Source organism: Talpa europaea, assembly GCF_964194135.1.
Source record: "Talpa europaea genome assembly, chromosome: 9".
Taxonomy (NCBI): Eukaryota; Metazoa; Chordata; class Mammalia; order Eulipotyphla; family Talpidae; genus Talpa; species Talpa europaea.
This window is the reverse complement of record NC_140076.1, coordinates 10195035-10208604: the sequence shown is the minus strand read 5'-3', so window position 1 is coordinate 10208604 and position 13570 is coordinate 10195035. Positions and strand designations below refer to the sequence as shown.

At 42.0% G+C, this 13570-nt stretch overlaps 1 protein-coding gene across 1 annotated transcript in view; it reads left to right on the top strand.

Annotated features, from left to right (window-relative positions):
• Positions 1 to 13570, top strand: part of UBR4 (ubiquitin protein ligase E3 component n-recognin 4) — a gene marked incomplete at both ends in the record, with an annotated part of 112579 nt that overhangs the window by 24437 nt on the left and 74572 nt on the right. The window contains 12 exons of the mRNA XM_084242876.1: positions 724 to 893; positions 2350 to 2632; positions 3584 to 3719; positions 4571 to 4650; positions 5439 to 5567; positions 6239 to 6421; positions 6564 to 6686; positions 6775 to 7004; positions 8444 to 8565; positions 9482 to 9579; positions 10395 to 10552; positions 11844 to 12053. Coding sequence (XP_084099002.1) covers positions 724 to 893; positions 2350 to 2632; positions 3584 to 3719; positions 4571 to 4650; positions 5439 to 5567; positions 6239 to 6421; positions 6564 to 6686; positions 6775 to 7004; positions 8444 to 8565; positions 9482 to 9579; positions 10395 to 10552; positions 11844 to 12053 — 1922 coding nt within the window. The remainder of the gene's footprint in view (positions 1 to 723; positions 894 to 2349; positions 2633 to 3583; positions 3720 to 4570; positions 4651 to 5438; positions 5568 to 6238; positions 6422 to 6563; positions 6687 to 6774; positions 7005 to 8443; positions 8566 to 9481; positions 9580 to 10394; positions 10553 to 11843; positions 12054 to 13570) is intronic.

Sequence of the window (13570 nt, the reverse complement as noted above, 5' to 3'; positions counted from 1 at the left end):
TTGATATTGGTGCCATTTTGGATAATATTTGCAAGGAAGGGGCTCTTCTGGAATGTTTTATAAGACTATAATTTAATTTGACAGACTTGGAGATTTATTTTATATCCCGAGGTGACCGTGATTTGTGTTTTCTGAAGCCAAATGAGAAGACGGGCTTTTGTCTGGTTTTCCATTGGCATCCTGCTCGGTTTGTGTATGTTTAGGAAGATAAGTTGTAGCTTAGTTAACTGTGCTGAAAGTAAAGCTCATTTGAAAGACGTACTACATCTAGAGGCAAAGAACGGCCTTAATTCTAGATGCCTTAACATCTTGCAGGCAAAATTTTTGTGCTGTTAATATGAGTTGTTGGAGCTTCCTCTCGAGTGTTACTGTATCATATAACTGATTGTGAGAGAAAAAACCATTAGCTCGCACAATTGTTCAAGAGTTTTCTTTTGACGGCACAGACTTTTTATGATTCATCCATTTAGACAGATTTCCTGATTCTGTCATCACATGTGGTTTTCCTTCTCAGGACTGCATTTCTCACACTAACCGCAAGCTGTTAATGGGGGCTATATTAGTAATTTTCTTGTTGATATATTTGTTACGTGAATAAACTCTTTCTCCAAGCCACTTCTATATCTGAATTTCTGGGTTGCTCTTTCTTTAAAGTGCAGAAGCAGCACTGGAGAGCAACCTCGCTGTCTTTCCTAATGGTCATTTGTCTGTCTTTCATGTCAGAACACACTGCTGCAGCAGCTGGGAGTGGCTCCTTTTTCTGAGGGCCCCTGGCCCTTGTACATCCATCCTCAAAGCCTCTCTGTGCTTTCACGCCTCCTGCTCATCTGGCAGCATAAAGCCGGCGTTCAAGGTGACCCCGATGTCCCGGAATGCCTGAAAGTTTGGGACAGGTAAGAGAGTGCCAAGAGCAGCCCAATGGAGAAGGTTATTTGCTTTTTTTGTGTGACTTTGGCATTTACCTGTGACTCTGTGATGGTTCTCTGATGGCAGTGTTTAAAGTGGGGTGGGTGGGGGAGGATGTGTTGCTTATATTAAACGGAGTCTTTAATATATGGGGGATTTGGTTATAATTATGAGGCAGAACCTGACTCCTGAATGTATCCTGATGTGGTTTGAAAGAGAGGGCAGGGAAGCCTGCTCTTATTTTACTTTCAGAGTCACACCACTTAGAGTGACTTGCAGTCTTGTTTGGATAACTTCTAAAGAATTTTATACTGGGGAATGCTCAGATTAGTGATCTAAATCCTCTTTATTTTTATTTTTTTTTAAGATTTATGTATTTATTTATTTATACATACATACATACATACATACATACATACAAGCACTGGGTACAGTCAGAAGCGCAGGAGGGTGAGAGAATTCACTAGAGCCAGAGCGGAGAGTAGAACAGGCAGTGACGAAGTACACTGCTGAGGGGAGCAGCGGGCGGCAGGGGAGGTCTGCTCGCCATGTGGGACCCTCCTCCGGTGGCCAGGGAGCAGCTGGGGATCGAACCAGCGCTTCAGAGGCCGCGGGCAGCCTCGCAACCCAGCGCTCAACCGCTGCGCCACCGGGGAGGCCCTAAATCTCTTTAGATGGACCTATATTTGCCATTTTTGTTTGCATGGTTAGGAGTCTTCAAAGCAGTTTGTTTTCCTAAGACTTGCTTTTCTGTTCCCCTTTTGTGATCCAATATTGTTCTAATGCTGGATTTGAGGAACCATAAACCTCTTGAATGCCAAAGACCCACTGTGTTTTTCTGGTGGAGCCTTGCAAAAAGGGAAGGAGGTAGGGGGGGATATTTTGAGCGAAACCCTTATTAAAACACAAATCTCTTCCCTTAATAGCAAAGATAGTAATATGTAGCTACATTTCTTTCTTTTTTGCTTAAAAGCTCTTCTGACAAGCTTTCTGAATAGTTATTTTTTTGTTGCTTTATAGTGCATTATTTTTGATTTAGTCATTTAACCTGTAGGCTAAACACAAAATAAGAATTAAACTATAGAAATAAGTATAGGGAAAAGTAATCGAATTATTTTTACCTGTCCAGGTTTATGAGTTTGAAAAACTCACACTTTTCGGGGAATTTGCAATTCTCGCCCCGCTCAGAAATGGCAGGATAGGTGTTGAACTGCCGAGGCTGCAGACGATAGAGCCGAAGCATTCTTGGGACTGCTTCTGTGACCACATCTAACTTTTTTTGCAGCCGAGGTTTAGTTTCTTCTTTAGGCTTTTTGTCTTCCTTAAATTGTTGCCTTAATGCTTGGGGTTAAGTAGTTTAGCTCTTCCACAACTTGACATTATAACTCTAGGGCCTATCCTGACTTTTTCCCGCCAGACATAGTCTCCTTTTGTCTGTGGTAGGTTTTTGTCAACAATGAAGCAGAATGCCCTGCAAGGGGTGGTGCCCAACGAGACGGAAGATTTGAATGTAGAACACCTGCAGCTGCTGCTTCTCATTTTCCACAACTTCACCGAGAAGGGCCGGCGAGCCATATTGACCCTTTTTGTGCAGATCATCCAGGAGCTGAGTGCCAACATGGATACCCAAATGCGCTCCGTGCCACTTATCTTGGCTCGACTCCTGTTGATCTTTGATTACCTGCTTCATCAGTACTCCAAGGCCCCTGTGTATCTGTTTGAACAGGTACAGATGAACACATTCTTTTTCCTTTACTCGCTGTTATTGAGAGCTTTGTTCTTAGGAGTTAACATGATCCAAAATGACCTACTCACCTGAGATTTTAGGTGTGCTTGTGGTCAGAAGACCACTGGGACTTTGTGTGTGCACCTACAGTTTATGCTTAGCCAGAAGCAATAAATGTAGATTATTTGCTTTGAAGCACTTGTTAAAATGGATTTGAGGCACTGTGCACGGTGTTCTTTCTGAAATCACCGTTTCACCTGTGTCTACCCCTTGGGCCTTTGGTGACTACAGTTGACCCTTAAACAATGTGTGGTTAGGGGAGCTAACCCCAATGCAATGAAATCTGAGTAGAACTTTTGACTCTATCAAAACTTAAACATAACTGCATCTGTCCCTTGGTATCCTTGGGAATTGGTTTTAGGAAACCCCGCCCCCTGTTGCTGCCCCTATCAGATAGCAAAACCCGAGGATGCTCAAGTCCCTTATAGTGGCCCCTCTGGATCTGGGATTCCTCACCTGTGCATTCAACTAACCAACATCTGTGACTGGTTGGATCTGTGAAGGCAGAACCTGAGGATTTTCTCATATAAATGAACTCATGAAGTTCAAGCCTATCTTTTGTGTTCAGCTGCTTCTTAGTTGTTGGATGGTGGTTGAGCAGTAAGTTTTATGGACTAGTAAATTTCTTTATTTTAAGGGTCCAAAATGAGGGCCAGTGAATGGTTATTTTATTCAGGGTTTCTTAAGATGTTTCATCTTAAAAATGAAAAACACTATACTTTTACATATTCTAGCAGAAATTCCATTCTAAGAGAAGTCACAGAAAAATCTAAAATTTAACTGTGGTTTGCGAGTTACCCAAACTTTCATATAGCAGTCTATTATGTCTGGAGTGAGAAGCAAAATGGTGACTATGAATCTCTTCTAATTTGAGTGTATATGTTTTAAAAGGTGCAGCATAACCTGCTAAGTCCTCCTTTTGGGTGGGCCAGTGGATCCCAGGACAGCACCAGCCGCCGGGCAACCACCCCTCTCTATCATGGGTTCAAAGAAGTAGAAGAGAACTGGTCGAAGCATTTTTCATCAGGTCAGAAAGAGGATTGTCATTTAGAAACTGACTCAGTGATTATCCGGGGGGGGGGGGGGGGGTAGGAGGTTTGAATTTAGAGATCTTTGTTATTTGACTTAGTCTACTCAAAATGGGTGGCACATTCTTACAGATTTGAAGCATTTTCAGAACTAGAGTCCACGTATGCCATAGTAATTTAGGAACAACAACCAAAAAAAAACCCATTGAGACACAAGAATTAGGGATCTTTGTGTCTGTGGGTGATTAAGTATAATTTTTGCTTAGGGATATAGTTCTAATCCACCAACTGATTTTCCTTTTGGGTTTTGGTGAAATTAATGGGAGAAAACTTGGCAGTTTTCTGTTTTTTTGATGAGGCAACTCTCTTGCTTATTTTTAACATGTTTGCTTTCATCCTGAGGATTGTTAGATGTCAGATGTATTTTGTGGAAATATATCAAGCCTCTGTGTGAGTTACTAGCCCCTTTGATGTTGGGGACGTAGCTTTAGGGCTTAATGCAGTCAATTTTATGTGACAATTTGTTGATTAACTTGGTGATCATATTATACCTTAGTTTACCTTCTAGCGGTGGTTCTTAAACTGTCCCAAAGGTCATTTGGCTATGTCAGGGGATATTTGGTTGTCACAGGTGGAAGGGAGGATACTACTGGCATTCACTGGGTAGAAGCTGCTAAACATCCTGTAGTGCACAGGACAGCCCCCCAAGCAAAGAATTATCTGGTCCAAAATTTCAGTATACTGAGTTTGGGGAACTCTTGTTCTAATGTGTCCGTTGTTTCTACATTTTATGTTTCTTAACCAGAATTAAAAAGGAAAGCATTGTTTTACTAAGCACATTGTTTTTCAGATGCAGTCCCACAACCCAGATTCTACTGTGTCCTGTCCCCAGAAGCCTCAGAGGATGATTTGAACCGACTCGATTCTGTGGTATCAGGAATTTTATTTTTATTTATTTATTTATTTTTAAAGATTTATTTATTTATGTATAAAAGAGCTGGGGTTCACGCCAGAGATGCTGGGGGTAAGAGGATTCACCAGAGACAGAGTGGGAAGAGAATAGGCAGACTGACTGAAGTACGTTGCTGAGGGGAGCAACGGGCGAGACAGGAGAGATCTGCCTTGCCATGTGGGTTGCTGCCTGCCCAGTGGGGGATCGAAGTCATGCTGCCGAGGCTGCAGATTGCTTCATAGTGCGGTGCTTTAACCCCTTGCGCCAACAGGGAGGCCCAGTATTAGGAATTTTAAAACCCCATCTTAAATATGGGTCAGATGACCTCCACCAAAGTCAGCTTGTGTCAAGAGGTGGGGGGAATGACTTGTTCTGTAATAAGGGAATTTGGTTTATATTAGAGTTTGAACTTCCTCTAAAAGAAAAGTGTTATTTTAGTATTTATTTGCTGGTCTCTACTTTGTTGTCGGGGATATACTCCCTGCTAATTGATACCTTTGACACATTATTCCTGAAGGCTGGCTCTTTTTAAGCATTTGTCACTTGTGGTTATTTTAATAGACAAAAATATATTGCCTCATTCTAAAGCCGACACTTATGTATTCATAATTGCTCATAAACTGAGCTTCCTGAGTGGGGATCTGCTGCAAGGAGAATAACTGACTTGAAGAGCTGTTTTGTTTGTCATGACGTTAAGAGGATAGTGTATGGGATAGGAAAAAATGCTTTTAGAAAAAAGAAAAAAATGATTCTTTCTTGATATTAGGCATGTGACGTTCTCTTCTCCAAGCTTGTCAAGTACGACGAGCTTTATACTGCACTGACATCCCTGCTTGCAGCTGGATCCCAGCTTGATACAGTCAGGAGAAAGGAAAACAAGAACATAACAGCCCTGGTAAGAACACGGGAGCCTAGACTGATTAGGAACAGTTGGGATGTGTTTGATAATTGGGTAGGAGTTTACCAGAAATTTCCTTCTAGACCTGTTCAATTCATTAAATAAATTGAATCTGTGTGGTTTGGGGGGGGGGTTATTCACCTTAGAGATAATTTTTATCATTTTTGTGTTACTTTTTTAGCATTGAGAGAGATGATCTTTGCGAATTAATGGCCTCTTAAGTACTGTTTCTCCTCTGACTGTTGGTTGATGGCTTATGTTGCAAGCCTCACACTTGAGCATTTTCTCTGGTCCTATGAATGTATCTCTATCCCTAAAAGCTGTAACATCAGTTCAGGTCACAGAAAGGACCAGGTCATTATAGGGGCCTGCTGAAGAGAGTCTCCTGCTCTCTTTTGGTTACTTGAATTATCAGGTAGTCACGGTTGTCTTAGAGCAGCTTTTTTTGGCCTGTGACATGTACAGAACATGGAGTGAATTATCAGATTATTAGGTGTGTGTTCACAAGAAAGATCTAGAGAGAAGACTTGAGAGTCAAATCTCAGTTGAGAATTTGGACTTTACACAATTCTGCTTTAAGCTGTATTTGGAAGAGTCCTTAACTGTTAGGGAGGTCTGAGGCTGTTGGAGTCCTGCTTTCCTTGTGACCATTTTTTTGCTTCTTCCAGGAGGCCTGTGCCCTTCAATACTACTTTTTGATACTTTGGAGGATCCTAGGTATTTTGCCGCCCTCCAAGACTTACATGAACCAGCTGGCCATGAACTCGCCTGAGATGAGTGAATGTGACATCTTACACACTCTGCGCTGGTCTTCCCGCCTTCGGATCAGCTCCTATGTCAACTGGATAAAGGTACCATTGTGTAACAGAGCTTGCTACTAAGAGGTCTTAGAGCCTGCATCCTCTACACCTCTGGGAACTTTAATTTAAAGGTAATGAAAGCATTATACTCTGTCTGTATTGATTACCTGAACATGTTTCTCTGTCCAAATAGGATCACCTTATCAAACAGGGAATGAAGGCTGAACATGCAGGGTCTCTCCTAGAGCTGGCATCCACCAAGTGCAGCTCAGTGAAGTACGATGTTGAAATTGTAGAGGAATACTTTGCTCGACAGGTATGTTAGATTTGGAGTTGTAATGACAGAACCTGGCTTCTACCACAGCCTTTGCCATAGCTAATTAACATCTTATGTGTTTTGCAAGATCTCGTCGTTCTGTAGTATCGACTGTACCACCATCTTGCAGCTCCATGAAATCCCCAGTCTGCAATCCATCTACACCCTGGATGCCGCTATCTCGAAGGTCCAGGTCTCTTTGGATGAACACTTTTCTAAGATGGCTGCCGAGACTGATCCTCACAAGTCATCTGAGATCACCAAGAACCTGCTTCCCGCCACGCTGCAGCTTATTGACACCTATGCATCATTCACCAGGTGTGGCCGGCTGCCTGTGTGGAGACCTTGGACGTGGGCACTTCCATCTTTGGGTGGTGCTTTCTTTAGGAGCCTGAATGTTCTTCAAACTGAACTTTGTAATTCTAAGCACTGTTCACTCCGTAGATCCCCAATGACTCAGAATTTTATATTTTTTCCTTTTTATCAGTTTGGGTTGCGTGCTCCCTCTCTCGCCACATTTAACTTGTAGGAAACAAAAAAGATAATGTAGTCTTTCCAAACACTGCCATTTCTGTTCACTGAGATGAAGTACTTTAAATTTCATGGCATATAGTTTGAGGAAAAAAATTGTTTTATGAGTTAGAATATATTTTGAAATTCAGCTCTTTCTATTATAAACATTGCACAATGCATAAATGATGTTTAGGTACTTTAGGATTCATGTTCAGTATATAAAAGTTGGGAATTTATTCAAAAATTGAAATCTCTGGATTTTCTTAAATTGGAAGAGCTGTCAAAACTGGACCTGGCTTCCCACATGGAAGCTTGAGGAGTAGCTGGCCTTGTCCCAGTTCCCACTGGGCCCCCTTAGCTGGTTTGTTTTATCTGGTCCCTGTAGGACTGTACTGATCAGCTCCTGTTCTAGTGTGCTTTTCTGCCGAATTGGACCTGGATCGTTGTCGTTTAACTACATATTTTAGTATGAATGTCTTGCAGTAAAAAAAAAAAAGACCATTGCTTGAATGGAAAGTTTTGAACAGAAAAGAGCAGTCAAAATGAATAGTAAATCTGAGTGTTTGTGATGTGCTCAGTGCTTTTCTAGGTGCTGGGAAGAGGGCAGTAACACAGCTGACCAAGTCACTGCCCTCTGACGGCCCACACGCTCTACTGGGCCTGTTATGGCAGAGCCTCCTGAGCTGAGGTGTTTGATGGGTTAGTTTTTCTTGTGAGGGTTATAGATTCCTTCAGCTTTTTTTTTTTTTTGCAAATCAAGTGTTTTATTTTGTTTTTGTTTATTATTATTATTTTTTTATTTTAACATGTATCTTTTTTTAGACAATATTTGCATCCCCAAGGCTCCCTGCACCATCACCACAGTCCCCTGTGCTCCTCCCTCCCTCCCTCTCATCCCTCTCCCGCCTCCTCCCCTGCAATATATCTCTGTTTATAATTGTCTGTTTTTGTTTTGTACTGTTATTATATATATATTTTTTACACTGATATCTTACTTGGTTCCTCTATATTCCTGTTATAAGTGAAACCATCCGATATTTTTCCTTCCGGCTTATTTCACTGAGCATAATTCCTTCTAGTTCCAACCACTTTCCTGCGAATGGCATGAGTTTGAACAATCTTTTGATTGCTGAATAATATTCCATTGTGTATATATACCACATCTTTTTGATCCAGTCGTCTATTTTTGGGCATTTGGGTTGTTTTCCTTCAGCTTTTATATCTCCCCTTATTTTTTCCTTTAGAGCCTATTTGCTACAGAACTTTAATGAAGAGGGAGCCACTGAAAAACCTTCCCAGGAGAAACTGCATGGATTTGCTGCTGTTTTGGCTATTGGCTCCAGTAGGTGCAAAGCGAACACTCTTGGTAAGTGAATATACTTCTTTGAGTAACACTATTACTACTGGTATTACTGCTACCACTTCTGTCCCCCTTGTAGCTGCTGGAACCTTTCTGTGTGGCAAGCATTGACATAGGTGTATCTGTTTTGACTTTCAAAATCACCCTTTGAGGCAAGTGTCATCGTCATCCCTGCTTACTAATTAGGACACTGAGGCTTAGAGAGAAGTTATTGGCCCCAAGTCCTTTATCTTTCAAGTGGGAGCTGGGATCCAAACCAAAATCGGTTGGTGTCAAAGTGCGAGATCTCTCGCCATCTGCACAGATCTTTATTCTTTTCACTTGCAGAGAGCAGAAAGACCAGCAAGCTACTGCCTTGTACTTGGGAAAGCCTCTTCCCCATGTTAGGAATGGTGGAAATTTAGGCTGGGAAATCAAAAGGACTTGAGTAGAATTGGAGTTAAATTTATAGCCATTTGTATTTCCTTTAATTTCGGTATTCCCACTTTCAGAAATTGAATTCCACTACCTCACTGAATGCTGTTCTCAATGTGCACGAATGACCCCTGCCCTTAAGGTTTCTCTTCAGGAGAAGAGATTGCAGCACCACTTAGTGTTCAGGGGTAGCGGCGGGTTAGGGGTGATTTTGGCCTGATCTTAATATTGCCCTCACAGTGCATCTTGTTTTCAGTTGTCTTCTTTACATGCAAGATTACGAAGTGAGTGTGATGGACGTGAGAATTTTACAGTTGAGAGCATTGACTCTTACGCAGCTAGCTGAGTCTTGGACAGAACATTGCTGTTGGAAGACCCACTTTCGCTCTCTCAGTAATCATTTCAGCAGTCTGGGCTTTGGTGTTTCTTCCTGCACTGGGACTTGGCTTTTAAATGTGTGTCATTCCTGCTTTTCTGTGATGGTCCCTTCTCCTTTTGTCACTTCAAGGCCCAACACTGGTTCAGAATTTACCATCGTCGGTGCAGGCTGTGTGTGACTCCTGGAACAACATCAGCACCAATGAGTTTCCCAACATTGGGTCCTGGGTGAGTTTCTGTCTCCTCCAAGAGTAGAAATGGGGAGGGCTGGCCATTCTATGTTCTAGTCTCAGTTCTTTAGGTTTTAACTAGCTCTCAAGAGACTTTCATATATTGTAACAGTGCTTGCCGTGCTTTGACTCACCCACATGGTAGCCTGTGGTCCTTTAATCACAGACAACCCCTTTATTTCTTTTAGTCTCAGTTTCGTCAGCGTTAATGAAGTTTACTGAAGTTTACTAATGTAAAGTGCCTGTCACATGGGTTTTCTGTTTCCTTTTCTTCTTAAGTGCTATGTCAGGAACCTGCTCCTTTGACCTAACTTGTTTAGGCTTTTAGAGAAGACTGTTGAGTCTTCGTATGTACTCTATGCCTGTTATTCATTGTTATACGTCTTTGGAAAAGTCAAGAATTGCCGTCTTGTTACTCCTGCTTTGTAATCATGACCTCTGTTTACGTCTCCTGGAGCTACAGTGTAAGAATATTTAAAATTTAAAACAGCCCTTGCTGTATGGGAAAATCCAGACCCTCCTAAATTACTAGAGACAAACGATAGTTTTAATGTTAAATATAGTATATAGCAATTATATGAAAAGTGGTTGTGAGTGTATTAACTTTGTATTAAGTAAAATTTGTTAGCTGCTGCTTTAATCCCATTCCGCTTTCCTTCTCAGGATGGATAATAGTGCATGTTGAGGGTCGGCCATCGTCTATAAATCACCATGGGATCTTTATGCCAGTTTGGTTTCTTTTTTGTCCATGTGAGAATTTTATCCTGGTAGATCAGTGTTCTATCCACTTACGTCTGTTTTGTGGCCTTTCAGCGCAATGCCTTTGCCAATGACACCATCCCTTCAGAGAGTTACATCAGCGCTGTGCAGGCTGCTCACTTGGGGACTCTGTGTGGCCAGAGTCTGTCCCTGGCTGCTTCCCTGAAGCATACCCTCCTCTCCCTGGTCAGGTTGACTGGAGATCTTATTGTGTGAGTACCTGCTATGTAGCCCTAAGTGGGCTCTAAACTTGTGTTCTGTCATAGCTAGTGTAGGACAAGGAGACTTTTATAACTCTATAATAATGCTTTTCTTACATGATTCTGTAGCAGAGAGAACCTGTTGCTTTAAAGCAGGATATGAGTACTTACCTAGGATGATTTTTACTTAGATCTGAAGGGCAGCAAAGTATTTACTCCCCTTATTTTGTGTACTGTTTTTCAGAAAAGGCATGTTAACTTTAAATCATACTATGATTTGGGTTTAAATTTTTGTGTAGGAAAACTGGGGTGTAGGCCAGAGGTTTGGGGATGAGAGGATTCACTAGAGACAGAGTAGGGAGCAGAACAAGTAGATTTACTGAAATCTTCTGCTCAGGGGCGCATCGGGAGAGGCAGGAGAGGTCTGCTGTGCCAAGTGGGTTAGCTCCCTGGCCAGGAATCAAACTCAGGCTGTAGTGGTGATAGTGCTGAGACTTTTTTTTTTTAAGATTTATTTATACACGCACTGGTGTACAGGCCATTGGCATGGGAGGGTGAGAGAATCCACACGAGACAGAGCAGGGAGAGAACAGGCAGAAGGACCAAAATACACTGCTGAGGGGAATGGCGGGCGAGACAGGAGAGGTCTGACACGCCATGTGGGAATCTCCCTGGCCGGCTGGGAATTGAACCAGTGGCACCACAGAGGCTGCGGACAGCCTCGCAGCGCTGCACTCAACTTGCTGTGCCACCGGGGAGGTCTGATAGTGCTGAGAATTAAATCCTAGGCCACCAGGGAAGCCAGGGTTTAAATTTTAAAAAGACCATGATTTATTTAAAATATTTCTTTAGCATCATTGCCGGACTTGGACACTGTCATTGTCAGTAGCAGGGCCAGTCAGAGGAGGGACTAGTTTTTCCTTCCTGTGCATAGGTCATGGGTAAAGTCCTTTATCACATTGCCTTAAAAGTGATCCACATTCCTGGAATTCTTCCTAGAAAAGTTGTCTGGGGCAGTTTACTAGCTTAAGTTTCAGCTATTTTCTTTCCTGAATATTTTAAAATATGTCTCATTAACAAATGTAACATTGTCAAAAATGTTTTTTTTTAATACGGGAATTATTTTTGCTCCTGACTTAATAACGAAAAAAGAATATGAATTGAATATAGATAATAACTGAAGGGGGAGAAGACTGGGATAAAAGCCCTTCTTCACAATAAATGATTGAATTGCCCTAGCCTTCCCTTGTAACTAACTACTTGGAGTATGCACAGTAACTTGGTTCTGTTTTCTTTGCTGAAGTTGGTCCGATGAGATGAACCCACCACAGGTAATTCGGACCCTTCTCCCCCTTCTTTTGGAGTCGAGCACTGAGAGTGTTGCTGAGATCAGCAGTAACTCACTGGAGCGCATCCTGGGCCCTGCAGAGTCTGACGAGTTCTTGGCTCGTGTTTATGAGAAGCTGATCACTGGCTGTTACAACATCCTGGCCAATCATGCAGATCCCAACAGGTGAGCCCCACTGAAGAGAGGTTTCTGTCATTTGCTACCATCCGTGAGATGGGGCCACTTCCTTATGTCATTTATGAATAACTTACAGTTATTCTTTTAACAGGTAGTTCTGTGCTTGCGTGCATTAAGTATTGTGGGCATGCATGCAAGCAAGGTTATCAGGAATCGTCTTGTGATTAAGTTTTAGGAATAAATGTTATTGGAAGGCTTAAATGTTCAGATTTGGAAGCTTTAAATAACTTAACATGTGTATTAAGTACTCTACTAGATGTGATAAAATGTGCAGAGGAAATTGGTAAAATTACTTTCTAATATTTTGTGACCCTGGTTCCCATATGGGTCATCTGTGGACTAGATTAGGGCGGTCCCACAGCAATGTTTCACCTTGGTGATTTTGGCCATATTGATGTGGGCAAGCCGACAATTGAGCTATGGAGGAATTTTTCTCTGACAGGCCAACTACATTTCATTTTATTCATTGAATATTTTCTTGAATGCCTGCTGGAAGCAAGTTACTATGAATTCATTATTCTATCTCAGTGTAGCGGCAGGAATGGGCACGGAGCAGATTCTCTGTGACCTGAGCAGATGGGGTAAAGGAGGAGAGAGCCCTGGAGCCCTCGGTGGCTTTTTCAGGCTTTTATTGGTATTTACCAGGTACACAGCAGGCAGGAGTGCTGGGGGACCAGGAGGCTGGCAGGCCTCCCAGCCCCCAGCAAGTCTTCACTCTTTTGGGCTCTCTCTGCTTCTCTCGTGGTTCTTCTCGTGATTCTCTGCTCTTCCATTCGTTCTGCTGGCATCCCTATGACACCGCCCTTATAAGCCCAGTCTCTCAGCTCAGGTGAATCCCATCTACGCATGCCCACATCCTACTCCAGGTGTCCGCCATCAGGCATGCATTCAGGACCGAAAGGATCCATCATCAATCCTAATGGCGGGAGGGCGGAAAAGCCTGATACTTTACTTACCCTACACTCAGGGAATACATAAGGCCTTCTTAGGTGTTTGTGCCTTGAAGGACTTAATAGGTGATTTATATTGATCCACTTGTAGTTGATAACTACAAATAAAAATTTCAAGTATTGAAATTTCCTGTTTTTTTGTGGGGGTGGTGGTGGTGGTGGTGGTGGTTGAGTCCAGGTTTTCATCAGATGATCCTTTTTTTCTTTTTTGTATTGTCCTTCTCTTTTTTAAAGCAGATACGGGAATTTGAGACAATTTAGCTCTGCAGAAATGAAGTGTCTGAAGAGTTCAATCCTCATTTCCCTGCCCCCCACAAAATAAACACTAGCAGAATCAGGTTTAGGCCTCTGAGCTTTAGACACTTTGTTTAATTTTCTAGCAGAATGGGCAATAAGATAAATTAAAGTGCTGTTAATTAGAAATAGTTTGAAATAAAAGCAGTGATCATTTGGATTCTTAGCCAATGATTCTCAGTTATATCAGATTTTAAGAGTTTATTTTGAAAAATGAAGCTTAAGTCATCAAACATTTATTGAGTACTTTCTGTATGTCAA